Here is a 26,251-nt window from a genome sequence, read left to right as displayed (position 1 = left end):
GATGCAAAAAAAATACTTGGGGAGGAGACTATTTTTACAAGTGAAATCAATTAGTTATTTAAGAACATGAATTCTTAGAATGAATTCAAGGATTGTTCAAAATTAGGAAAACTCATTAATTTCATTATATTAATAGATTAAAGGAGAAATTATTTGAATAAAGTACACTACTTGAGTTAAGTTTTTAGATGAATATTTTTCCTCAAAGTGATTTTTTAAAAATTATTTTTGTGCCCAACCAGGCATGGCTCAGCAGTTGAGCATCGACCTAAGATCCAGGAGATCGCAGTTCAATTCCCTGTCAGGGCACATGCCCGGTTTGAGGGCTCGATCCCCAGTCGGGGTGTGCAGGAGGCAGCTGATCAATGATTCTGTCTCATCATTGATGTTTCTTTCTCTCCAGCTCCCTTCCTCTCTCTGAAATCAATAAAGATATATATATATTTTAATTATTTTTGTACCTCAAGCCTATAAACAAAATTCCTTTTCAAGTTATACACATGACAGAGGTACTTGCTGTACCATTACCTATATTTTTCTGAAAGTAGTCAGTGTGGTTAGACAAATGAAAGTAGTGAAAATATTTTTTTGTTGTTGTTAATCCTCACCAGAGGATATTTTTTCCATTGATTTTTAGAGAAGGGAGAGGAAGAGAGAGGAGAGAGAGAAATATTGATGTGAGAAAGACATCCATTAGTTGCCTCCCACACACACCCTTACCGGAGCCAGGGATCTAATCTGCAACCCAGGTGCATGATCTTGACCAGTAACCGGTTTGCACGCCAACACTAACCACTGAGCCACACTGGCCAGGACTAAAAGTAGTGAAAATATTGACAAGAAAGAGACAAGATTATTTTTTTGCAGATAATAGGAGAAATTAACAGGTCTTTTGAAACAATTCAAAAAGTAATTTCAAGATCTATATACAGGTTAATAGCTATCTTCTGTAACCATAATCATAAAACTTTAAAAAAATAAATTAAAAATAAATAAAACTTTTAAAGGAACAATGAAAACATTGAATATACTTTAGCAACTGTTAGAAAATTATATGGAAGAAAATATCTAACTCACATTAACAACAAAATAGATTAAGAAATAAATTTAGCCGGCTGGGCGTGGCTCAGCGGTTGAGCATCGACTTACGATCCAGGTGATCGGGGTTCGATTCCCAGTCAGGGTACATGCCTGGGTTGCAGGCTTGATTCCCCGCAGGGGGCATGCAGGAGGCAGCCGATCAATGACTCTCTCATCATTGGTATTCTTATCTCTCTCTCTCCCTCTCCTTTCCTCTCTCTGAAATCAATAAAGATACAAAAAAAAAACCAAAAAAATTAAATGATTATACGAAGCCTGTGGAAAGAGAAATAGTCAATCTCCTGAAGGACATAAAAGAATTGAATAAATTGTTTTTAGAATTTGACAAAATTATTCTAGCATTCTTATGAGAGGATAAGTATGTGACAGTGACCAGAAAAATAAAAAAATAAGAATGCATTGACAGCATTTAAGATCCTGCTCCCCAGTATATGTAATAAAAAAAAAGGTTTTGTGCTGACAGATGTTGCATTTTACAAAACTACATTTAAAAAATTGAAGTACTAGCTTTGGACTAGTCAGTGAAAGGAATAAGCTTTTCACAGTTAAATCCAGAATATAAAGGTAGTATTTTAAATCAACAGGAGTGGATAGAATCAAATAATACTTGAAAAACTGGTAGCCATTTGAAAAAGAAAAGCAAAAAAACAACAATAAAAACACCTGCATTCTTCCTCACTTCATATCCAAAATAATTAAGATATAAACATAAAAAAAAAAAAACCAGTACTAAAGAGTATAAGTTTCTAGCATAAGTACAGTTACTGTATTTACCTATAATATTTTATTCATTTCTAAACTTAGAGTAAGTTCTTTCTTTGCTATGATTTAAAACTCAGTAGCCATAAAAGAAAAAAATTATTTTGATCATTTTATCAATTTGCAATCGGAAATAAAACAGTCGAAGGACTAATTTTTAATGTACGAAGAGCTCTTGGAAGTCTAAGAAAAAAGTAACACTAAAACAATAGGCAAAGGAACCAAATAGATCATTTACAGAAAGAAGGCAGCCAAAAGGCGTAAGAAAATGTGTTAATCTAATAGTTTTCAAAATGCCTAACAAAGATTGGCATGAATTCTAAAAACATGCAGCCTGATGTGGGGCAACACACACTCCCTTCCCATTGATGACATTGCCTTTGACCCTGCAGTTTGGTGACAGGGAATGTGCTCCCACATAGTACTCAAATAGGTACATCAAAGGATATACAAGGAGTAAGGATATACAAGGAGTAACGTTAGTGTAGTTTGTAAAAGCAAAAACCCTAGACTAAACCCAAATGCCCATGAATAGCAATTAAGTTGTTATACATTTATATAATGCTAACTACAGCCAATGAAAGGAATAAAATTAGGTCTATTATAGTAACATTGAAAATTTTCCAAGTGATGTGGGAAAAACTTGTTACTAAATAACAGGTTGCAGAATGAGATTTGGTTTATCATTATTCAAGAAATAGCCTTGGCTGGTGTTGCACAGTGGGTTGGAGCATCACCCCGTACACCAAAACGTGGTGGGTTCGAGTCCCAGTCCGGGAACATACCCAGGTTGCACGTTCAATCCCCAGTCTGGGAGAGTACAGGAGGCAACCAGTGGATGTTTCTCTCTGACATCGATGTCTCCCTCTTCCTCATCCCCCCTTCTCTCTCTCTTTCTCTCCCTCTTCCTCTCTCTAAAATCAATTTTTTTTAAAAAGAAAGAACAAAACTGTATGAATGTGAAAACACATGGAAAACTGTACTAAACTGGGTGGTTATCTCAGGTTAGATCACGTAAGACTTTTGTTTTTTAAGTTTTACACACTTTAATGTTTGAATTATTTCAAACAAATATAATTCATATAATCAAGAAAAACAAAGTTTTAAAATTGTTAATGTAAAAACGGGAGGAAAATGAATTCTTAGTGTCTCGGAAAAAATATTCATTTTTGTGTGCTAACACATAATATATCTTACATTTTACCGATATGTATGAGAATCACAGAGACATTAATTTTAGAAGAAGAAGAAATATCAGTGGAAGCCAATGTGAAATTAACTTAGATTTGTTATTTTTATTATTAGAATTGATAAGTTCCCAGGATCCTCTGTATGTATCAGTTACTATTTTATCTAATTATTTTGATATTGCATGGCCAGGACAAGTCATTCAGGACCTTTTTTAAAGAGTAACTTTAGGGCAGAACCCATTCCTAAAATAAAGTATTTTTTTTTAAATTATGGTTTATATACAATATATCAGTTTGAAGTGTGCAACATAGTGATTCAACACTTACAACGTGATCATCATGATAAGTCGAGTAAGCTGTCACTGTACAAAGTTATTACAGTACTATTGGCTATATTTTCTGTGCTGTCGATTACACACCCATGACATTTCTTTTATAACTGGAAGTTTGTAGCTCTTAATCCCCTTCACCTTTTCGCCCATCCCCTCTGGCAACCATCAGTTTGTTCTTTATGTCTGTGAGTGTGTTTTATTTGTTATGTTTTGTTAGATTCCACATATACGTGAAATCATATGGTATTTGGCTTTCTCTGTCTGACTAATTTCACTTAACATAATACTTTCTAGATCTATCCATGTTGTTGCAGATGACAAAATTTCTTTTTTATGACTGAGTAATAGTTCATTTTGTATATTTGTGTGTGTGTGTGTATCACATCTTTATTCATCTATCAGTGGATGCCTAGGTTGCTTCCATGTCTTGACTATTTTAAATAATGCTGCAGTGGACACAGGGATGCATGTATCTTTCAAATTAGTACTTTTGTTTTCTTCAGACAGGTACCCAGAAGTAGAATTGCTATGTTGTATGATAGTTATATTTTTAATTTTTTAAGAAACCTTAATACTGTTTTCCATAGCAGTTGCACCAGTTTACAATCCCACTGACAGTGCAGGAGGGTTTCCTTTTTTCCAAATCCTAGCTAACACTTGTTATTTGTTGTCTTTTTTTTTTTTAATTTTTTTTTTATTTATATATATATTTTTGTTAATTCTCACCTGAGGATATTTTTTCCATTGATTTTTAGAGAGAGTGGAAGGGGGTGGAGGGGAGAGAAAGAGAAAGAAAAAGAGAGAGAAAGAGAAAGAAACATCGATGTGACAGAGACACATCAATTGGTTGCCTCCCGTACACTCCCTGATGAGGGCTGGGGATCTAACCTGCAACCCAGGTACATGTCTTTGACTGGGAATCAAACCTGAGACCCTTCCCTACTCGACCAATGCTCTAACCACTGAGCAACATGAGCCAGGGCTTGTGTTTTTAATAGCCATTCTGACAGATATGAGGTGACATCTCATTGTGGTTTTGATTTGCATTTCCTTTATGATAGTGATGGCTGAGCATCTTTTCATGTGTCTGTATTTCTCCTTTGGAGAAATGTCTGTTCAGATCTGCCCATGTTTAATTGGATTGTTTGTTTTTGATGTTGAGTTGTATGAGTTCTTTATAAATTTTGGATATTAACCCTTATCAGATATATCACATGCAAATATCTTCTTCCATTCAGTAGGTTACCTTTTTGTTTTGTTGATGGTTTCCTTTGCTGTGCAGAAGCTATTTAGTTTGATGTAGTCCCATTTGTTTATATTTGCTTTTATTGCCCTTGCCCAAGGAGACCTGTAAAAAATATATATATATTGCTAAGAGGGATGTCAAAGACTTTACTTCTTATGTTTTCTTCTAGTAGTTTTATGATTTCAGGTGTTACATTTAAGTCTTTAACCCATTTTCAGGTTTTTTTTGTGTATGGTATATGAAAGTGGTCCAGTTTCATTTTTTTGCCTGTAGCTGTTCAGTTTTTCCAACACCATTTATTGAAAAGACTATCTTTTCCCCGTTTTATATTCTTGGCCTCCTTTGTCATAGATTAAATAACCAGAAAAGAGTATTTTTAACGTCAGGGGTTACTTTATTTATTTTTTAAATATATCCTTATTGATTTCAGAGAGAGGAAAGGAGAGAGAGAGATAGACAGAAACATCAATGATGAGAGAGTCATGGTGGATCGAGCCCGCAACACGGGCATGTGGCCTGACCGGATATCGAACCCCGATCGCCTGGATCCTAGGTTGGCGCTCAACCGCTGAGCCACGCCTGGCTGGGCAGGGGTTACTTTATATGTAGCTTCCATTTCAAGTGCCCTTTACCTCACATTTATGTGGAATCTCTTTCATTCTTAAGGATTTTCTCCAAAGACTATTTTAATACCACATTTGAAGTCATTAAGATCAAAACATTATATTATTCGAACACTCTAAAGGAGATTTTTTTCAATTTTGACATTTCAGATATTCTCAGAGAGACAGGGAGATGCAGTAGAATATTTTGGGGTGCTGAAGTTTCTTAGCTTTTATAAATTTTGGAGTTATAAAACTTAAAACCTGGCATTTTGCTGATTGCCTATTAGGTTCCCAGTAAATGATGTTTCTTATTTCCATTAGTTAAGTTGTGGGGTTTTTTGCCACGAGTATAAAACAACAATAATAAATGGTTGTACTTTTAATGAGTCAGGCATTGTTTTATGTATCTACATGGATTGTGTCATTTAAGCTTCCTAACAACCCCACCTGGGTCAAGTAATTTGTCACAGCAGCCAGTAGGTAAGAGACCCTGTAGTTTATTCAATAACAGAAAATGTTTGGGTCACAGAGACTATGCTAGTCCTTTCTATTTTGAAATAAGCCAAAATGATTTTTTAAAAAATCTATTCATTGTTAATGTTAAGAAATTGAGAGCTCAGTAAATGTGAAGAGGAAGCTCGTTTAGAATTTGCTCCTTATACTCTATAATAATGCATGAATGAGACTGCTTCTGAATGCTAAGGCCTCTCCAGTGCTGCTGCTGTTGTTGTTGTTGTTTGCTAAAGGTTGTGGAAATAGAGGAAGGAGGGAGAGGGAAGTAAAAGCATCCTGGAGTAACATATGAAAATTAACTTGAAATTTAAAATAGATACAATATTTGATGAGGCTTAGTTTGAGTGCAGTAACCTAATCTTTTGGTTTCTTCTCTTCATTAAAGCTTCTATTTATAGTTATCTGTCTTTTAAGTTAAGATGAAGGAAAGTCTGTTTTCCTTTTTTACTTTCTCTACTTCTTGATTGTCAGCTGCCTATCTGCAACCAGTTTCCTTTTCAACAGGAGAAAGAAGATGTCCCTGTGGAAATGTCCAATGGTGAACCAGGTTGCCACTACTTTGAGCAGCTCCGTTACAACGACATGTGGCTAAAGGTTGGCGACTGTGTCTTCATCAAGTCCCATGGCCTGGTGCGCCCTCGTGTGGGCAGGTGAGTATTATTGAAGTAGGGCAGATGAGGTTGGGTCTGGGAGATGTGGAGCCAGTAAAAAGAATTCATCACTCTTTAGGATGAAGACAGAAGTCTCTCCCTAGGTAACTTACCCAGTTTTCTTTCTCACCACACTTCCCCTGCTTATGCCTCTAGCCATACTTCCTTCTTTATATTCCTCCATGAAATCTTTTTCTTCTTCTACCATTTACTGAACTCTTCACCCTAAAATCTTCCTGCACGATTCATATGGTGAACTCCTTTAGCTTAAATTTGAAATGGTACTTCCTTAAGGAAACCTGTTCCTTACAGACTGGATTAGGTCTCCCTGTTACACACTCTCAGAGCACCATGTATTTCCTTCTCCTTGGAGCACATATCACATCATTATTCTCAGGTTCTGTATTGGACTACAAGTGCCCTGTGAGTAGGCACCCTCTCTTTTTGTTCTCCTTTGTATTCCCTGTTCCAAACATAGTGCATGAAACATAGTAAGGGCTCAGATATTTGAGTGAACAAATAAATGGATGAAAGTATGGTTGGATGTCAAAACAACAGTAAAGGAGTAGGGACAGAGCTGGGCAGTTGAGGATAATACTTAAGAACAGGAGTTGATTCCAAGAGATCTTGGTTTAAGCCCCAGCCCTGCTAGTTTCAAATGATTTCCAAATGACTTACTTCTCTTAGTCAGTGTCCCCGTATTTGTTTCATCATTCACCAGTCATTTATTACACACCTTCCATTTGCCACAGTCTAAGGGTACATTAGTGAATAAAATAGACAGATATCCTTAGTCCCATGGATCTTTGTACTAGTGGGAAGACAAAAAATAAACATCGTGAATAAGTAAGGTACACAGTACATACCATGTTAAAGTATTTTTTTCCCCTGAGATGAATAGCCAGATCTTCATTTCTCTTTTTCCAAGTATCTTCTCATGTGCTTAAAGGGGGGAAATTCAAGGCAATCATCAAAATAACCAGTGAAATTTCTCTATATATTAAATTTTTGGTTAATGGTATTGTTAGATTAATCGTTCAAGAATGAAACTCATTAGAATTTTATTTTAATGGAATTTCTCCCCCTCCCTTACCCTCCCCCAAGAATTGAAAAGGTATGGGTCCGAGATGGAGCTGCATATTTTTATGGCCCCATCTTCATTCACCCAGAAGAGACGGAACATGAGCCCACAAAAATGTTCTACAAAAAAGAAGTGTTTCTGAGTAATCTGGAAGAAACCTGCCCTATGACGTGTATTCTGGGTAGGTACTTAATGCCATTTCATTTAATTACATTCATTCCACAAGAGTCGGTTAGATACTTCTTTGCTAGGCACTGTTCTAGGTGCTAGTTATACAGCAACAAACAAACCAAAGTCTCTGCTCTTTTAGAGACTTATGATGGGGCAGAGGCTCGGGACTCAGTAAATTAAAATTAAATATATAGGACATCAGGCAGTCATTAGGACTCTGAAAGAGTAAAGCAGAGGGAGAGAAGGATAGAGGTTCATGTTGAGGGGAGGTCCTGCTTTAGGTAATGTGGCCAATCAAAGCCTCTCTGATAGATGACATATGAATAGAGCCCTAAAGGAAGTGAAGAAGAAAACCATTTGAATATTTGAGATTTTACTCCTTTTAGCCACAGCAAACACCAAATGCAAAGACCTTAAGGCAGAGTATCTGGGCCTGTTTGAGACACAGTAAGCAAGCTGAGTGACTGGAGCAGGGCCAGGGGGATGTGGCAGGGAATGAGCCCTCTGAGGTGGCTCAACACCAAATCACGACAGGTCTTGCAGACAGTGCAGAGATTGAGTTTACAGCAGATAGGAAGTCCTGTGAGGGGTCTGTGCAGAGAGGCAGTGTGATCCCACATATGCATCAGAGGAATCACTGTGGCTGCGGTTTAGAGAGTATGTTGTAAGAATGAGGTGGGAAGCAGGAAGAGCAGTTAAAAGACTTTTACAGTCTTTGTTGGACTCTTAACCAATGTTATTGTCTCCATTCCAGAAATAGGAAGGACTCTTGTTTTGGTTTCTGTTCCATCTTCCTGAGTGTTCACGGTGACATTCTGCTTTTCAGATCTAGATATATGCATCATATACTGCCATCATTTTCAGCTAAATTGTTTTTGGTGTGAATTTTTCAGAATTGGATGTGATAAACACATCCAATTTGTAGTTAAACACATTTTCTTCTCCCCACTCTGTGGCAAGGACCCTGCAAAGGCTAGTGAAGTTATTAAATACTTCTTGAGTTTCTGCAGCAGAGGATGTCTTCCCTTGTAGCTTGTGATTCATACTAAACAGTGCCCTAGAGCCTTACTCCCTAGTGTAAACCCAGCCTGGAGTCAAAGGGAGCATAACAGAGGTGAAATTAAAGCCTCCTTTGTGAGAGCAACCGTATCATTTATTGGTTTTTAGTGATTTTCTTAGTGACTAATCTGGAGATTACATCTTAAGTTTATGACAGTCTAGTTTGAATTAATACGAACTTAGCTTCATTAGTATACAGACACTTCTCTACAGCTTAATTTCTCTCCCTTTGTGTTGTCAGGAATTACCTTTTTATATTTTGTGTGTCCATTAACATAGGTATTTTCCCTCCCATGGTTTTATTTATTTTGCTTTTACATTTTTAATTTTTTTTTTCAATTACAGTTGATATGCGGTATTATATTAGTTACAGGTGTACACTCGAGTGATTAGATATTCTATAACTTACTAAGTGATTATCCTGATAAATGTTGTACCCATCTGACACCATACATAGTTATTAGAATATTATTGACTATTCCCTATGCTGTACTGTACATCCCCATGACTATTCTGTAACTACCAATTTGTAATTCTCAATCCCTTCACCTTTTTCACTGATCCACCCCGAACCACCCCACCACTCCAGTCTGGCAATTGTCAAAATGTTTTCTGTATCCATGAGTCTGTTTCTGTTCTGCTTATTTCTTTTGTTTTTTAGATTCAATTGTTGATAGGTATTTATTGCCATGTTATTGTCCATATTTCTTCCTCCTCCTCCTCCTCTTCTTCATTTCATGTAATACGGGTTTGGTGGTGATGAGCTCCTTTAGCTGCTGCTTGTCTGGGAAGCTCTTACTCCTTCGGTTCTAAATGATAGCTTTGCCGAGTAGAGTAATCTTGGTTGTAGGTTCTTGCTTTTCATCACTTTGAATATTTCTTGCCACTCCCTTCTGACCTGCAAAGTTTCTTTTAGGAAATCAGCTGACAGTCTTATGAGAGCTTCTTTGTAGGTAACCAACTGCTTGTCTCTTGCTACTTTTAAGATTCTTTGTCTTTAACCTTTTGCATTTTAATTATGATGTGTCTTGGCGTGGGCCTATTTGGGTTCCCCTTGTCTGGAACTCTGCGCTTCCTGGACTTGTATGAACATTTCCTTCACCAAGTTAGGGAACTTTTCTGTCATTTTTTCAAATAGATTTTCAATTTTTTGCTCTCTTTCTTCTCTTTCCATTACCCCCATGGTGCAATATCGGTAAACTTGAAGTCGTCCTAGAGACTCCTTGCACTATCTTCACTTTTCTGGATTCTTTTGACTTTTTTTCCCGTTCTGATTGGGTATTTTTTGGTTCCTTATATTCCAAAGTGCTGTTTTGATCCTCAGCTTTATCTCCTCTATTGATTCTCTTTAAAGTATTCTTCATTTCAGTTAGTGTATCCTTCATTTCTGACTGGTTCATTTTTATGGTCCCCATGTCCTTTTTTAGGCAGTTAAAATTCTGAGTTCATCTACTCTTCCCCTAAGTTTATTGAGCATTCTGATATCAGTGTTTTAAACTCTGCATCGTAGATTGCTTGTCTCCATTTTGTTTAGTTCTTTTTCTTGAGTTTTGTTCTATTTTATTTGAGACATGTTTCTTTGTTTCCTCATTTTGGCAGCCTCCTGTGTTTGTTTCTGTGTACTAGATAGAGCTTCTGTGTCTCCTGAGCTTGGTAGAGTGGCCTAATGTAATAGTTGTTCTGTAGGGTCCAGTGGCACAGCCTCCTCATTCACTCAAGCTGGGAACTCCAGGTGCACCCCTAGCCCCTTGTGGGCTATATACACCCCCTATTTTAGTTGAGCCTTTATTGCTCTCGACATGTCAAAAAGGATTTACCCCCATGTTAATCAGCTGCAATGACTGGCTGTAACCATTGTGGAGTATCAGCTGTGTTGGGAGCCTACTACCCCATGGAGCAGAACTTACTTCAGTGGGGCTCTGGTGCCTGCTGAGTCTGCCCCTTTACTGTGTTGCTTGTGGAGGTGGTTGGATGGTGCTTCAATGTGGTCTGAAGCTGTCCACATGGTGCACTGGCTCTGGAGCCTCCCAGGAAGTGCAGGCCGAGGTCTGGTGCCACCTGTGCTCTGCCCAGGGCCACCAGGCATTAGCTACAAAGCAATCTGCAGACAGCTGCTACTTGTGCTGGCTTTGGAGGTGTCCCTGAGAGGCCAAGCTTGGAACCAAGGCCGACTGCTGCTAGTGCCTGGCTTGGGGCCACTTAGCAAGAGGTACACTTAGCAAGAGGGCCAGGGCACCCCCCAGCCAAAAGCTGCTTGTTCGAGAGATTTTAAGAAATTCTGAAGCATGAGCCAAGACAGGCCATTCACACAGAAAAGTCACTGGAAACAGCTTGGGTGGGCCAGAAAGTTAGGTGGAGCAGGGTCTCAGGGAATCACCAGGGTGGGAAAACAGTGATAGCCAGGTCGATGGAGGCTCAGATTCGGTGCATACCTGCAGGCTTTGTGTTGGAAGGGTACAGAAAAGGAACAGTGGCCTCTCCCAGCACTTCTTTCTGGAAGAAAACTGCCCCTCACCCCCACCTATCACCCTGATGCCGGACCATTCAGTTCTTCCCTGTATGTCTCTGGTGCCTTTCAAGCCACTGCCCGAGCGCTGAAGCTCAGAGGGAGTGAGTCTGAGTAAGTCTGTGTGAGGCCTTTTAAGAGGAACTGTGTGGGACTCCAGCAGCCCTTTGTCTCACTCAGCCACAATCTCCACTGGATTTTACAGCCAGAAGTCATGGAAACTTCTCTTCCTGACACTGGAACCATGGGCTGGGAGTCTTGGTGTGGGGCTGGGACCCCCTCACTCCTCAGCGGGTACTTCTGCAGCCAAGATATCCCTCCCAATTTTTATCCATCACTTGTGAGTGTGGGACCAGACTATTTCTTGTCTCTCCCTTCCTACCAGTCTCAAAAAGTGGCTGCTGCTTTATATCCTTAGTTTTAGGACTTCCATTCAGCTAGATTTCAGGAGGTTCTAAATGATGGTTGTTCTGTAGTTTAATTGTAATTTTGATATGATTGTGAGAGGATGAGGGTACCACATTTACCCATGTTGCTGTCTTGACCGGAAACCCCATAGATTTCTGATTTTTGCTTTATGCATTTGTCTTTAAAATCATATTAGAGAAAAAAGGCATTAACAAACCAAAAATATAATATTGGCTTTTATATTTACCTATGTTTTTACCTTTACTGGTGTTTTTAATTTTTTTATGTAGCTTCAAGTTATTGTCTAATGTCCTTTCACTTGAGCCTGAAGGACTCCCTTTAGCGTTTCTCGTAAAGCAGGTCTGCTAGCAACAAGTTCCCTCATCTTTTGTTTATCTGGCAATGTCTTGATTCCTTGTTCATTTTTGAAGAATTCTTTTGCTGAATATAGAATTCTCCATTGAGTGTTTGTTTATTTGTTTGTTTTTAATATGTCATTATTAATTTTAGAGAGAGGAAGGGAGAGGGAGAGAGAGAGATAGGAACATCAGTGATGAGAGTGTCATTGATCAGCCACCTCCTGCACACCCCCCACTGGGGATCAAGCTCAAAGCCTGGGCATGTACCCTGACCAGGAACCGAACCAAGATCTCCTGAATCATAGGTTGGCACACAACCGCTGAGCCACACTGGCCAGGCTCCATTTACAGTTTTTTTTTTCTTTTATGTCTTTCATCAAACTTGGGAAGTTTTTGATCACTATTTCTTCAGATATTTTTTTCTGCCCCTTTCTGTCTTGTTCTCCTTCCTGGATTCCCATTATGCCTGTGTTGGTATGTTTAATGGTGTATCACAGGTCTCTTAGAATCTGTTCGTTTTTCTTTATTTTCTTCTTTCTTTTTCTCAGACTGGTAACTTCTATTGACCTGTTTCAAGTACGCTGATTCTTCTACCTGTTCAGATCTTGTGTTGAGCACCTGTTGTGAATTTTTCGTTTTACTTGTTGTGTTTTAGCTCTAGAATTTTTATTTAGTGTTTACAATTTCTGTCTCTTTATTGATATTCTGTGTTTGGTGGAACATCATCCTGGTTTCCTTCTTTGTCTGTGGTTTCCTTTAGCTCTTTGAACATATTAGAGACAGTTGATTTAAAGTCTTTGTCTAGTAAGTCCAGTATCTGAGCTTTCTTATGGACAGTATCTGTTCATTTCTTTTTATCCTGTGAATGAACCATACTTTCTTGTTTCTTACCATGCCTTAAAATTTTTTGTTGAAAACTAGTCAGTTTGAATATTATAATGTGATAACTCTGGAAATTAGATTCTCCCCCCTCCTCTGGCTTTGTTATTACTGCTTATTGTGGGCTGCAGTTGCTTATTTAGTAACTTTCTAAACTATTTTTTTGTTGTTGATTTGAGAGAGAGAGGGGAAAGGGGAGAGAAACATCAATCAGCTGCTTCCTGCATGCCCCCCCACGGGATCGAGCCCACAATCCAGGCATGTGCCTTGACCAGGAATTAAACCAGCAACCTCTCGGTGCACGGGACAATGCTCAACCAACGGAGCCACACCAGCTAGGGCTCTAAACTATTTTTTAAAGACTATGTTCTTTTTCGTGTGTAGTCACTGAAGCCTCTGTTCTGCTAGCTAGTGATTTTTAACAGAGATTTTCTTTTTATATATATATATATATATATATATATGTATCTTTTAATTGATTTATTAGAGAGAGAGTAAGGGAGAGGGAGAGAGAAACATCAGTGTGAGAGCATAACATCAATTGGCTGCCTCCTGCATGCCCCCTACCAGGGTTTGAGCCACAACCTGGGCATGTGCCCTGACCAGGAATCAAACTGGCAACCTTTTGGTGTATGGGATGACATCCAACCAACTGAGCCACACTGGCCAGGGCAACAGATTTTCTTAAATGCTTGGATTGAAAAAACAAAAACAAAAAACTAGTACAACTGCATACTGTGTCTGAATTGGAACACACCTTCAACACTCAGCCTGGAATTTTACAACTCTGCTTTTGCCTTTACTTCCTGTTTCCACAGGGATTGACAGTCAATCAAAGGAAAGAGCTTAGGGCCTTCTCAGGTCTTTTCTGAGTATGCACCCTGACCATGACATGAGCATGGCTTTATAGATTCCTAGGAATATGTGGAAGGTTTTCAAAACTCACTCCCCAGCTTTTTCTTCCCAGAATTTTCATCATGTCTGCTGTTTTCCCCAACTGGCATCCTTATTCCCAGCTGGCAGGAGCTGGTTCATTTGCTTTAAGTGTTTTTAGCAAAAGTACCAAAGCCCTTTGTCTGACCTTTGGAATTCCAAAAAGGAGAGAGTTCTAGGTCAGGTGAAATGAAGGCAAGCCTTTTGCATTAGTTCTTCAGAAGCCGTCCAAAAGGTCAAAACATACAACCACAATTCTTTGAGAACAAAGACTGCTCTGCTCCTTCCAGTACCAGATACTCACACCAGGAACCCAATCTGCCATCTTCTAGGTTGCAGCTGAAACAGAAGGGGAGGGGGTAAGTTAAAAATGCCACAAAGCTCTCCTACTAGGTTTAGGCACTTTTTTTCTTGATTAAGCATTCACTTGGTTGTTGTAAACCTTTGGCTATTTTCCAGTGTTTGATTCTACAATTTTTGCTAGCTTTTCTCAGCGTTTCTGTGAGGGAACGGCTCTTGGATCTCTCAGTTTTTACTGATATCACTTGGAGTAATTACTTTTTATAGATGCCTCTTAGAATGTGTTGCATGCTCTTTAAAAAAACAAAACAAAAAGAATGTGTTGCGTGCTCTAGTTTATCAGCTAGTTTTATATCCAGGACATCATTTCTTTCTCACCATGACCCTGTACAAAAATACTGATATTCTCAGAAAGGTGATCTTAAATCCAAGAAATGGGCCAGAACTAAAAGCCAAGTCTTCTCATTTCTATTTCTGTACTGGTGTTTAGATTGCCAGCCAACTGGGACACTTGTGAGAGTGAAAGGAGCTGCCAGTAGTACTAGTCAGAACAAGAGGCATACAGTAAGATGTTACTTCATCTTGAGGTAAACCCAAGAGAAAATGTATCTAGTGATAACAAAATGGGATTATATACCCAGTTTGTGGATTTCACTATCTACTCCCCATGGAAGGAAAAGGGGTTTGGCACATTTTATTTTGACTTTTAAATGCAAGGAGGCAGATCTTTTTAAAAATTAATTTCTGTAAAAAGTAGTAATTTAAAGTATTTAAATTTAAGCTTTAGAGGATTTATCAATTTTGTCGTGTTAACTATACACACTGCTGAATGTAAATCTCATTTTTGTCTCTAAAACAAGTGTTTTAAAGACAATTAGGGAAGGTATAATTTTTTCCATCTTTTGTAATAAAGACCTAGTGGACCTATTTCACTTAGAGATTATCCTGTTTTTCTAACTACTATACGTATATATGCTTTCTTTTTCTGTTCTGTTTATAGAGTTGTCTTCAGTAACTTAAATGGTAATCAAATGGCCACAGAGAAGTTGCCTTTGGGAATGAACATGGCTGCCTATCAGAGAGGGTTTCCACCTTTAGATATTTTGATGATAAAATTTCCAGGAATTTGGGCTCCCGAAACATGTCAATTTCTAATTTATTTGAAGATTCTGTTTTCATCATAGTTTTCTTAATGCTATTTTAACTGAAAAACTGTTACTAGTAAAGTGAGAAAAATGGAAAGTGTTTTAAAGATTAGAAAGAAAAATAAATTTTACTAAGACATAATTAGATACATAGACAATCCAACAGACATTCAGATAAACTATTAGAATTAATAAATGAAAATGGCCCTAGCCAGTTTCGCTCAGTGGTTAGAGCGTCAGCCTGTGGACTACAGGGTCGTAGGTTCAATTCCGGCCAAGCGCACGAAATTGGTTGCAGGCTCAATCCCCGTCCCTTGTCAGGGCTCATGCTGGAGGCAACCAGTTGATGTGTCTTACATCAATGTTTCCCTCCCCCCTCCCTCCCTCTCTCTCTCTCCCCCCCTCCCCTCCTCCCTGTCCCCCCCACTCTCTCTGAAAAGCAATGGAAAAAATATCCTTGGGTGAGGATTAAAATAAATAAATAAATAAATATGTCAAGATCATTTACATTTCTTTTTATCATCGAGTAATTGGAAATATACCATTTACATTAAATACCTAGGAATAAGTCTTTAAAAAGATGTACACACACAATTGTAAGAAAATTATTGAAATTAAAGAATACCTAAAAAACGAAGTGATCCATCATGGGTTTTTTGTTGTTGTTGCTGTTTAAATACATTTTTATTGATTTTAGAGAGAGAGCAAGGGAGATAGATAGAGAGATAGAAACATCAATGGGCTGCCTCTTGCACGCCCCCTAATGGAGATCAAGCCTAAAACCCGGGCATGTGCCCTGACTGGGAATTGAACCAGTAACTTCATGGTTCATGGGTTGATGTTCAACCACTGAGCCACACTGGTTGAGCAATCCATCATGTTTATAGCTGGAAGAATCATTATAAAAATGTCAGTTCTCCCCAAATTGATTTATAGATTCATTGCGGTTCCATTCAAAATCCAGTAGGTTTTTATAAATTTTTTATGCTTTATTTAATGATGCTTTCTAAACTTTTATATTTCTCTGTCTTTTGAGGGCCAGTCAGGGCACAGAGACACCACATCCATTCCAAGGCCACCAGTCATTTTTACTCTTTAGCTGTGAGAAGAATTTTTTCCCTTTCCAAATCTTTATTTTTCCTTCTGTGAAACATAGAAAATAATAACTGTCCTTCTCTGAATTGAAAAGCCTTTAGATTATGTAAGTAAAGTATTATGTAAGTCCAAGGCAGTGATAGTGTATAACTGTAGCTATTTTAAGCTTCTAAAATGTTTCTGACCTGTTGTTCCATTTTTTACAAGTTTTGCTAAGTTGTTAGTTATGAACACTCCTATTAAGTTCAAGAACAAAATAGGGATGTTCTTAACACTCTCATTAACATTGTTCTAGAGGTACAGTACTAGCCAGCACAGTTAGAAGTAAGAAACAAAAATCTAAAATAAGGTAATTAAGTAGATGAAAACTTAAGAGAATCGATTATACAACCATGACACACAGTAAGATGATTGAGTTTAAAACTAATAAAAAAATTTCATTAAAAGATTCAGCCCTGGCCATTGTGACCCAGTGGGTAGAGCATCGGCCCACACAGTGAAGGGTTTCAGGTTCAATTCCCAGTCAAGAGCATGTGTCTGGGCTGCAGTTAGCTCTCCACCATGTCCAGGGCACGTGCAGGAGGCAACCAGTAAATGTGTCTCTTACATTGATGTTTCTCTGTCTCTCTCCACCTCCTTCCTTCCACACTCTGAAAAGCAATGGAAAAAATTTTGTCGGGTGAGGATTAACAACAAAAAAAGATTCAATAAAAAAATATTATACCTTGGGATAAATTTAAAGGAAATTTTTTTAAAATATGTTTTTACTGATTTTCAGATAGAGAGGAAGGGAGACGGAAATAGATAGAAACTTCAATGAGAGAGAAACGTCTATCAGCTGCCTCCTGCACACCCCCTACTGGGGATCGAGCCTGCAACCCAGGCATGTGCCCCAACCAGGAATCAAATTAGTGATCTCTTGGCGCATGGGATGATGCTCAGTCCACTGTGCCACACCGGCCAGGGCTGTATAAAGAAAGTTTTAAAATGCTACCTTTAATACATTTAAAAGGGAATCGCCTGAACAAATTGAAAAGCATACCATGTGCTTGACTAAGAAGCCTCAACATCGTAGAGATATTTGTTTTCTCTAATCTTTAATGTGATCCCACTAGATAAACCAATTGGAATTTTCTTGTGACAAACTTGGGACTAAATAAACTGATTTTTAAAATCATGTCAAAAATAAAATAAAAGTCAGGAAAATTCTGAAAAGCATAGTGGGGAGGGGGGGTGTTCTATTATAACACTGTAGTAATTTATTTATATGATATATGAGGAAAAGATGGATTTTTCTCTAACTGGTATTTAGAAAAATACAGCCATTTAGAAAAAATAAAATTGTATCCATTCGTTTCATTAACTTTAGAATAAATTTCCAGATGAATTACAGGTTTAAATGAAATAAAATGAAGCAGCAAAGATAACAAAAAAATGATGGGAGAAAAGTTTTTATAACCTTTGGCCTAAAACCCAGAATCAATGCAAGTAAAGATTTATAAATTCAATTATGTAGAAGTTAAGATGTTTGCATAGCCAAAACTGATAGAAGCAAAGACAAATGGCAACTTTTGGGAAATATTTGCAATGTATATCATAGACAAATACCATATTTTCCTCATATGTGAAGAGCTCTCCTATAAAACAATTAGAAAAGATCAATATTCAACAGAAAAATGGGCAAAGGCTAAGAGAGAGAGCAGAAAGAAATAAGCAGTGATTCTTAAAACATACTCAACCTCAGCCAAAGAGAAATGAAAATTAAAACTACCCACATGCTCCTTTTTAAAAAAAATTACCTATCAAATTGTCAAAGATTCAGATGTCTGTTACTAGTTGACAAGAACATACAAAAGCAGCATTCACCCCCTTTATGTTGAGTTTACGTGTTAGCACAATCTCTATGGAAGGTTATTTCATAATACCTATAAAAATTAAAGTGTACATACCCTTTTGACCCAGCTTTTGTACTTTTAGAAATTTATACCTCAAATATATTCATCCATGTGGAAGTTAATGTGTCTTAAATTATTTATATCATCATTGTTTTACTATAATGGAAAAGCAAAAATTTGAAAATAACCTAAATATTCATCAATAAAGAATTAGTTTCAATAACCATAGTACATTAATACCATTAATTCTCAAGATATATTATTTTGCAACAAAGTTTAAGTGTAAAACAATATAAGCAATATGCTGCTATTTGTAAGTTTCTTATTGTTAATTACACATAACATAAAGTGCAGCATTTTAACTATTTGTTAAGTATACAATTCAGTGACATTAAGTCCATTGACAGTACTGTGCAGCCATCATCACAACGATTACCTATTTCTCCCTCTCCCAACACCTGGTAATACATGTTCTCCTTTTTGTCTCTATGAGTTTTACCTATTCTAGGTACCTCATGTAAGTGAAATCATGCAATAGTTGTCCTTTTGTATCTGGCTTATTTCACTTAGCAAAATGTTCTCAGGGTTAATTTCTATTATATCATATAACAGAATTTTATTCCTTTTTAAGGCTGATTGTATTCCATTGTGTGTGTATATATATAACATTTGGTTAATTCATTTATTTGTTAATGGACATATGGGTGGTTTCTACCTTTTGGTCATTGTGGGTTATGTTGCTATGAAAATTGGTTTACAGCCTGGCCGGGCGTGGCTCAGCGGTTGAGCGTTGACCTAGGATCCAGGCGATCAGGGTTCGATTCCCAGTCAGGGCACGTGCCGGAGTTTCGGGCTCCATCCCCAGCAGGAGGTGTACAGGAGGCAGCTGATCAATGACTCTCTCATCATTGATGTTTCTATCTCTCTCTCCCCCTCTCTTTTCCTCTCTCTGAAATCAATAAAGATATATTTAAAAAAAAAAAAAAAAGAAAGAAAATTGGTTTACAGTATCTATATGAGTCCCTGCTTTAAGTTCTTTTGGGTATTTATGTAGAAGTAGAATTGTGCCCGGCCAGGCGTGGCTCAGTGGTTGAGCATCGACCTAGGATCCAGGAGATCGGGGTTCAATTCCCAGTCAGGGCACATGTCCGAGCTGTGGGCTCAATCCCCAATTGGGGGTGTGCAGGAGGTAGCCAATCAATGACTGTCTCATCATTGATGTTTCTATTTCTTTCTCTCCCTCTCCCTTTCTCTCTCTGAAATCAATAAAGATATATTTAAAAGAAAAACAAAAAGGAAGTAGAATTTCTGGATTATATAGCAACTATATTTAACTTTTTAAGAAATTGCCAACTGTTTTCCACAGCAGCTGTACTATTTTACATTCCCACCAGGGTTCCAGTTACTCCACATCCTTGTCAACACTTATTATTTTCCTTTTTTTTAAATGTAATAACCATCCTAATGGGTTTGAAGTGGTATCTCATTGTGTTTTTCATTTGCATTTTCCTTATGATTAATGATGTTGAGCATCTTTTCATGTGCTTATTTGCCATTTGTATATCTTTGGAGAAATATCTCTTCAGATCCTTTGCCTATTTTTTTTTAACCTTTTTTTTTTTTTTTTTTTAAAGAATCATTTAGTAACTTTTAGAGAGGAAAGGACAGGGGGAAAGAAATATCAATGGGAGACTGCAACATTGATTGGCTGCCTCCTGCATGCCCCCTACCCGGGATTGACCCCAAAACCTGGGCATGTGCCCTTGACCGGAAATCTAACCAGCAACCTCCTGGTGCATGATTGATGCCCAACCAACTGAGCCACACTGGCCAGGGCCCTTGGCCTATTTTTTAATTGGATTATTTGTCTTGTTGAGTTGTAGGGGGTCTTTATATATTCTTGATACTAAATTCTTACCAGAAATATGATTTGCAGATATTTTCTTCTGTTCATTGGATTGTCTTTTCACTTTCTTGATAGTGTCTTTTGAAGCAAAAAACTTTTAAATTTTGATTAAATCCTGTTTATCTTTACTTCATTTGGTTGCTTGTGATTTTAATGTCACATCTGTGAAACCATTGCCTAATAAAAGGTCACAAAGATTTACACCTATGTTTTCTTTTAAGAGTTTTATGGTTGTAGCTTTTACGTTTAGATCTCTGATCCACTGTGAATTAATTTTTGTATATGGTATGGGGTAGGTTTCAAACTCATTTCTTCTGCATGTGGAAGTCCAGTTGTCCCAGTACTGTCTGTTGAAGCAACCATTCTTTCCCGTTGAATTGTCTTGGCACCCTTGTCGATTTCCCATAAAAACCCAATCGTATCAGTTTATTTCTGTACTTTCAGTTATATTCCATTTACCAACGTGTTTATCCTTATGCTTGTGTATACCCTTTAAATCTTCTGACTTTTGAATCAGGTGATTGTATTAATTCAAAAATAATAAAAATTTAAAATGTTAGCTATAACCACAATGTACTGTAACTTCTCTCCAATTTGCTCTTTCAGGAAAGTGTGCTGTGTTGTCATTTAAGGACTTCCTCTCCTGCAGGCCAACTGAAATACCAGAAAATGATGTTCTGCTTTGTGAGAGCCGTTACAACGAGAGTGACAAGCAAATGAAGAAATTCAAGGGATTGAAGAGGTTTTCACTCTCTGCTAAAGTGGTAGATGATGAAATTTATTACTTCAGGTAAAGCTTGAAAAACTAAAGAAGAAAGAACACTTTAGCTCTTAATAGTAAAACTGATATCAAAATAGTGTAGTGCAGGGTGGTTTTTTTGTTTGTTTTTTTATTAGGTTTTTAAACTAGAGCAGCATACATTTTAAATAGAAAAAAATTAAAGATGAAAAGAAATCCTCATAATCTGCTGAGATGTGGTAACTGCTCTAACGGTGCTATTGGCATAGACTCCAGTAATTGTAATGTGGAGGCAGAAATCTTTGGTTCTGGTTCATAATTTCTGTTAAAAGGTTGCACAGTTCCACAGATTACGAAAATTCTTTTCACTATATAAGCAACTAGATCCCAACTTTGGACCCAATACTTTGTGGGTATTTAGCAGAATCCTTAAAAATCAAGCATCTGTAAGTAGGTGTGACTTTATAAATACACATTTAAGTTCTTTTCCTTGCTGACTTAGAGTGTGCTTTGCAGATGGCAGGTAGTAATTTCTAGATATTAAGGCAGAACACTGCTTTCTAACCAGTCCTGGAGTCACGTTAGGTAATTTTCTTTTTATGTCACTTATTTTAGAAAACCAATTGTTCCACAGAAGGAGCCCTCACCTTTGTTAGAAAAGAAGATCCAGTTACTAGAAGCTAAGTTTGCTGAGTTAGAAGGTGGAGATGATGATATTGAAGAGATGGGAGAAGAAGATAGTGAGGTCATTGAGCCTCCTTCTCTGCCTCAACTTCAGACTCCCTTGGCCAGTGAGCTGGATCTCATGCCCTACACACCCCCACAGGTGAAGGTGACAAGTTCCTGTTACTTTCTTATTCCAGGCTTTAGTTTGCAGCAGACTCAAACCAAAGTAAGGAGACATCCAGACCCTACATATGTGAGTTTCAACCTAGAATTCTGCAGGAAGGAACAGGGCTTTTCTTTCTCAATGCCATTAATTATTTAAAATTTAATACATTTTTTTAAATTTCATACATTGTTGTTTTTAATGGCAAGTTTAGTTAGAAAGCTCTCCTTGCCTCGTGTTGAAGAAAAACAGTGAGGAACAGCATCATCCTGTTACTTTTATTTCCCCTATATTTTTAGTCTCTTCTTTAGGACCTCATTTTTTGGTTGAGGTGATCCGTGTTGGTATTTTTTCTCATACAGAATTTTCTCAAGACTTAATTATGAGGTCACCATTACAGATTGCTGTCATAGAATTCAGTGAAATTTCCATTTATTTCTTATATGGTAAGAGGCAAGGAAGAGCTGTATTTTAACCAAGAAAATTGCCTTCTATAAAGTGAACATGTTTATAAAATAGTAACTATTGAATCAAATGTTCCTGGCTTCCAGAAACTTTGAGCAGTTAACCAAATACAATGTTCTGATGCACTCTAAGAGTTTTCTGTCTTACAGTCTACCCCAAAGTCTGCCAAAGGCAGTGCAAAGAAGGAAGGCTCCAAACGAAAAATCAACATGAGTGGCTACATCCTGTTCAGCAGTGAGATGAGAGCTGTGATTAAGGCCCAGCACCCAGACTACTCTTTTGGGGAGCTCAGCCGACTGGTGGGGACAGAATGGAGAAACCTTGAGACAGCCAAAAAAGCAGAATATGAAGGTAAATAGAGACTAGGCACAACTGTCTCAGCTTTCTAAGCAAGGGGATGTTTTCAGGAATGCACGTGCATAGACAGGTTTTACTCTCTTTTTCTTACCACTTGCACATGAACTTTGTGTTGGGGACTGTCTCAGATGGCTCCCATCCAACAGTTTAAATATCAGCATTGTCCTGACTAAGCAAGCGCTGCCCCTGACTTGGCCTCTGATCCTTGTATGGGTTTTTGTTTTGTTTTTCCCAAAAAAATCTCTCAAACCAGTATTTTGCTCTTAAAAACTGCATGATTTTCTTCTTTCATTGAGTCCTGTAAGCATACATGTGTTAAGCTGGGGAACGATTGTACAAAGATATTAGATATAATTTTGGTTAAAATTCATCTGAAAGTTGGCTTTCAAAATCAGTGGTCTTCTATTATGGCTCTTGATAAGCCATATGTTTAAACTTCATCCTGAAGCTTAGCTGAAGCGCTTGGTTTCTTAGGCCAGTCCTGGCCTGTGCTGTGTCTGCATTCAGTTACTTTTAAGGCACTTGGGGTCTCTTTGATAAAGCTCAACTGCCTTTGTTTTCCTTTTACTCTATAAGTAAATCATTTTGGGCCATGAGCTGTATCATTCAGGGATTTGGTGGTTCTTAGCCATGAGGGACAAATACTTTTGTTTGTTTTTCTGTTTCTTTGTTTTTTAATATTATTCATGGCTTTAATAAAGAAATAAATAGTAAACATTAGATTAGGCAGGACTGTTGCCCTTGGAGCGGTATTATTTCCATTTGGAATTGTATGTAATCGTTTATTTTGCCAGTTTAGAGCCATCGCTCAGTGGTTGACCCCAGTGGCCAACCATTACTCTGCTTGGCCGATTCCAAATCCATTATTTTCCATCAAACAGAAATTAATTGTTAAGGCTGTCCCTTTATTACAGTTTTTGGAGTTTCAGAAAAAGAATTTTTTTTTTTCAATTTTTTTTTTCCAATTATAATTGATTGGTTATTATAAAACTATCTGACAGGCATCCCCAGGGAGCTTCTGCAGAACCCTATTCCTACAAGATTCTCAGCCAAAAACCACTTGTGGCAAAACTAGTTTGAGAAGAACTCCAAACATTTTTTCTCTTGGCAACTTATAGTGCATATTCTTATATTAAAATCTTTAAGACCTATAGTAAAGAATCTTTTTTTCACCTGGCATTTTCTGAAACTTGGCCAAGTATTCATGTAATACCATTAATATCCTAAAAAACTAATATATTATAGAACATACTTTGAGAAACCCTAGTCAGTTTCATAAGAACTGAGAACTTTGGTATTTCTGACCTTAGTGAAGGTTAAAACCAAATATATCACTCAGTTGGGAGGAGTGTTGGAAATGAAGCTCACATGGGTATAAAGCCTGGTCCAGGGTAAATAAAGCTAATACTATATGGCTGGTTATTTAAATTGTGAACAAAAGAGAGAAAAGTGTCTGGAGGCAATGTACAAGTAAAAACGCTGGAGCAGGGCTGAAGAGAGGAAGAAATGATGGCTCCTGGGAAATTCTCCTAAAATCAAAAGGGAGGCTGAAATTCATGAGAACCAAGTGAGAGTGAGTTATATGACTCAGCAATGTCTGCCTGAGACACAGAGTCTGAACTTTTGTTTTGACCCATTGAATTCAAAACCCAAAGTTTGGAGTTTGGCTGGTTTCATTTAATAATTTTCTTTTCCAAGACAACCCAAGTGGGCTTTCCCCAGAAAGAGCCATCAGTAGCCAATCCAGTATTTGATCCACAAGCCTGAATTTTTCTATTTTCAGCTCCATTTTTTGTTCTCCTGTTTTACTGTGCCATTTGTGTAACGAAAATACTAGAATTTAATGTGGGTGGTCTAGATCACTGCTAGCTCAAGGAAATAAACAGATTGTTTAAATGGCCTTTGTCCCTCACGTTCATTGTACAGAGGATTTGTAAACTGGGACAGTGTTAGTGAATGATGACAAGTATGCAGGCAACTGTGTCGCAGCTGAAGATGATTTGCCTTGTTTGACTTTTCGCATTCTTACATAAAGGAGAACTGAAGCTGTTGCTTCTTGATTCTCTTTAAAGCCATGTGACCTCAAGCTATTTTCCCCCTCCATAGATCAGCCAGTGGGTAGGCCTTTTGAATTCTATGTTGGAGGGTCAATGTGTGGCAGTTGGAGTGTGATACCAGGAGCCAGGGCCACAGGTTGCTGGTTCTCTCTGTATTCTTGGACAAGTCACTGCCTGTCTCCCAGCCTCAGTTTACCCAGATGAAGAGTGGGAAAGATTGCCTATTTATGAATGGTGAAGCAAAATAAACCCTGTATTGTGGGATCTTTGGGAATATACATTTTTAGAGTTCCCTAGTAAGGGTCCAGCCTGCTAGCTCCCAAAAAAGACTGGGAATGTGATCATTGGGGCTACTGGCTATGGAGATGAAGACAGAGTAAGTAGCTCAGAGGAGTGAGGGGTATAGCAAGGTGTGTTCCACAGCCCAGAACTGGCACAAGCAAATGCTCCTCTTGAATTTCAGATGAAGTAATAGTGAATTCTGGAACTTTTGCTGATTTAGGGTGATTTATGGTCAGTATTGAACTGCTCAGCTTCAGGAAACCTGGTTCTGTCAGTATATTGTCCATTGCTTCATATGTGAATATATATTTCCCTTCTTTTGATGACTATAGCCTGGAGTATCATGCATTTTTTCCCCTTGGGGTTTATTAAACATGATCTCTTTGCTTCATTAGAATGTAGAAATTAGCGTTTAATGTCTCTAAAACCTTGTGGAGGAGGCAATGAGCTACTTTTCCCTTACAGAGTTAATTTTCTTCAGCTGCTAAACCCCATGACACTAATAACAAGAGTTCTCAAATCTTAGTAAAATTGGGTGCAAGGAATCAGGAAAATATAGTAAGTAACAATTGTGCCAAAAATTATAATGGGCCATGGAATTGCTTCATGTTGAAATTATAAATAATTTGCAATGCTTTTAATACTAGAATAATGGTAGCGCTTCTCATCTTCAGGGTGCCTTGTGAGATTAACCACATTGGTTACGCTGTTTAAATAAAACCTGTGCTTTCTGAATGTGTGTTGCAGTCTTAACATTCTTGAAATCTTTGCAGACCAGTTCTCAAGATGGGATAGGAAAGCTGGACTCTAGTTTACCAAGTGAAATCGGCCCGAATCCTCCTGTGTTGAGACTAGTCATCTACTGTTCCTTCCATTGAGACAGAACTGTTACTTGTGTTTTTATTAGTCCTGTTGAATGCAATGGATGGTATTTTGAATTCCTGGGTTAAAAACAGAATTGAAAATCTGAAATGCCTTTACAGAGCGGGCAGCTAAAGTTGCTGAGCAGCAGGAGAGAGAGCGAGCAGCACAGCAACAGCAGCCGAGTGCTTCTCCCCGAGCAGGCACCCCTGTGGGGGCTCTCATGGGGGTGGTGCCACCACCAACACCAATGGGGATGCTCAATCAGCAGTTGACACCTGTTGCAGGTAAAAACAGGAGCTAAGACCATTTTTTTCCACTTTAAGAAATTCCTTCATTTTTTTTTTTCTCCAATGAGGAGTAGGCCACAGTCTCTAGTCTTTTCTATGACAGATTCAAAGTTTGAAGTCATCCATGTTGTCCTTACATTGCCTTTCCCATATGGGCAATGCCTCCCCTCTGCCCCAGAAATGGGCCCTGGGCCTAATCCTGGGAAATGGTAGGGAGCAGCTCTTCCCTAGCTGTGGG

General features: G+C 37.9%; 1 protein-coding gene across 7 annotated transcripts in view; it reads left to right on the top strand.

Moving 5' to 3' along the window:
• The window catches only part of PBRM1 (polybromo 1), a 108,204-nt gene that overhangs the window by 71,169 nt on the left and 10,784 nt on the right, over nucleotides 1-26,251 (top strand). For 6 of the 7 annotated variants that reach the window (XM_087825020.1, XM_087825019.1, XM_087825018.1 and 3 more), the window contains 5 exons: nucleotides 6,251-6,396; nucleotides 7,501-7,658; nucleotides 20,740-20,923; nucleotides 21,488-21,698; nucleotides 22,316-22,517. In XM_087825020.1, the coding sequence (XP_087681146.1) occupies nucleotides 6,251-6,396; nucleotides 7,501-7,658; nucleotides 20,740-20,923; nucleotides 21,488-21,698; nucleotides 22,316-22,517 (901 nt within the window). Of the gene's footprint in view, nucleotides 1-6,250; nucleotides 6,397-7,500; nucleotides 7,659-20,739; nucleotides 20,924-21,487; nucleotides 21,699-22,315; nucleotides 22,518-25,845; nucleotides 26,011-26,251 lie in introns of all 7 variants that reach the window. The other variant, XM_087825024.1, reaches the window with a different exon arrangement.

The sequence above is a fragment of the Miniopterus natalensis genome, chromosome 15 (genome assembly GCF_054644295.1).
Source record: "Miniopterus natalensis isolate mMinNat1 chromosome 15, mMinNat1.hap1, whole genome shotgun sequence".
NCBI classification, from domain to species: domain Eukaryota; kingdom Metazoa; phylum Chordata; class Mammalia; order Chiroptera; family Miniopteridae; genus Miniopterus; species Miniopterus natalensis.
The sequence above is the reverse complement of the archived record's forward strand: the minus strand, read 5'-3'. Positions and strand labels throughout refer to the sequence as shown.